Source organism: Chinchilla lanigera, unplaced genomic scaffold (genome assembly GCF_000276665.1).
Source record: "Chinchilla lanigera isolate Chin_1 unplaced genomic scaffold, ChiLan1.0 scaffold00008, whole genome shotgun sequence".
NCBI classification, from domain to species: domain Eukaryota; kingdom Metazoa; phylum Chordata; class Mammalia; order Rodentia; family Chinchillidae; genus Chinchilla; species Chinchilla lanigera.
Genome location: NW_004955409.1, coordinates 37,518,822 through 37,520,792, shown reverse-complemented (window position 1 = coordinate 37,520,792; position 1,971 = coordinate 37,518,822). Strand labels below are relative to the sequence as shown.

The window sequence follows — 1,971 nt, the reverse complement described above, 5'->3', positions numbered from 1 at the left end:
TTGGGACAGGTGGCCAAGCCAGGTCTTTTGAGACTCCCAAGCCCTGGGCCTCCAGCAACAAGTTCAAACATAATTAACCCCAGCTTTCTGGGCAGTAGTCCTCTCCCCACCTCTGCAGAGGAAGGAAACTTCATCTTACACATCTTTAAAGGATGCTGTCTGCTTTGAAAAATAGAATACCCCAGGACAGAAAGTTGGGAGTCTAGACAATAAAGACCTTTACTTATACTACACAACAAAGTCTAGAAGTAGGTGGTGACAAGCTTGGTATGGCAGCTCAAGGATATGACCAAGTTATCAGGTGTTTTCTCTTTCATTTGATCATCTCTAACATGTTAGCTTTTCATTTAGTATGTTAGCCCTTATGGTCACACTCTACACACACAACCCCACTCAAACGAGGGGCTGGGGAAGGTGGCACTTTGTTTTTTGTCTTGGTTTGGTTTGGTTCAGTTTTATTCTTTTTTGGGTTTGGTTTTGGTGTTGTTCTGTTTTGTGTTTTGTTTTATTTTGCTTTGTTTTGAGACCGGGTCTCTATGTAGTTCTGGCTGGCCTTGAACTCACTATGTGGCCCAGGCTGATCTCACACTTGTAGCAATCCTCCTGCCTCAGCCTTCCCAATGTTAGGATAACAGGTGTGTTGTTGGTACTATCTGTAGTAACAGGTCACAAGAATGAGGTGCCCGCGGATGAATAAGAAAAGGTAAACAATAAGAAAAACAGAAGATGCAAAAGTCTGGGATCAGGGGGCCCACAGCCTCTGGGGCTGCAGCAGCCCCGATCACCCATCTCCATACCCTTTTATTAGAACCCAGAACGTAACTCAGACCAACAGGAGTAATTCATCCCCACACTCAGCACGGCTGGGGATCATAAGCCGACCATCAGTAATCAGTTCATTAGCAATCACAGTCCTTCCCCCACAGTGTGTACCACCACGCCTGCTGTATACAAGAGGAAAATATTTCCTCCAAGCCATCTTCCCTCTATTTCTTTCAGACTCCAGACTACCCTCAAATTTCATTGAATCTACAACTTCAGTGCCACATAGTAGTAAAAATTGAACATCATCAGGTGTGAAAAATCCATGCCAAGCACAGCCAGTAGTCTAAAGTCTATTTTTAAACCAAAAAAATTGGGCTGGGGATGTAGCTCAGGAGCACAAGCTCCTGCCTTGCAAGCACAAGGTCCTAAGTTTGATTTCTGGTACCCTCCCTCAAAAAATCAGAGGACAACTGAGACTTTGGGAAACCCCAGGATTACACCATTACTCACAATGACCACTAAGGTGGCTCGTGACTTCAGCCTTCTGGAAGGCTCTGTCGGTTTGTTTGTCTTGATTGAACCCAGGACCTTGCCCTTACCATACAGGAAGTTCATTCAATTTTTTTTTTCTTTTTGAGACAGGGTCTTGCTATGCAGTTCAGGCTGGTCTTGAGCTCACTTTGTAGCCCACGCTGGTCTCGAACTCGCAACGATCCTCCCGCCTCCCATGGAAGTCACAGTCTTCACGCTGTTACCAATGTGACCCTTCCAGGCCTCTTACCCACTTCAAATATGGCCACCCAGGGACATTCGCCTTTACCACCTGGTGACAACCACGACTTCCGTGCCCATTTTCAAAAGGGCCGCCTCCTGCGGGGTCGCGCTTCTAAGTGCGCAAGCGCGAAAGCAAGTCCACTTCCGGTCAAAATGGCGGTAGTCTTCATGTGCGGACGCCGGGAGCTCTTTCGCCTGCTGCGGCCCCAGCGTCAGGTAAAGTTGCGGCGAGGCGGAGTGCAGGGTGCTATTGTGTCCCAGCAGCCAGAGCCGGGGACATGAGCGGATGCTGACCCGGCCACCGGGCGCGACGGGTCATGACCTCGGGTCGCGCGAGGACGCGGGAGGGATAGGTGTCCGGCTCGGTCTCCCGTGCCAGCGCCCTCCCCCGCGCGGGTCCCGGCCCCTCGACGCGGGCCGCCCGGGCCGAGC

At 50.2% G+C, this 1,971-nt stretch overlaps 1 protein-coding gene across 2 annotated transcripts in view; it reads left to right on the top strand.

Moving 5' to 3' along the window:
• The first annotated feature begins 1,542 nt into the window (after positions 1-1,542).
• Positions 1,543-1,971, top strand: part of LOC102007522 (mitochondrial inner membrane protein OXA1L) — a 5,326-nt gene continuing 4,897 nt past the window's right edge. For both annotated transcript variants that reach the window (XM_005377128.2, XM_013510453.1), the window contains exon 1: positions 1,543-1,755. In XM_005377128.2, the coding sequence (XP_005377185.1) occupies positions 1,558-1,755 (198 nt within the window). In that variant the 5' untranslated portion in view covers positions 1,543-1,557. The remainder of the gene's footprint in view (positions 1,756-1,971) is intronic.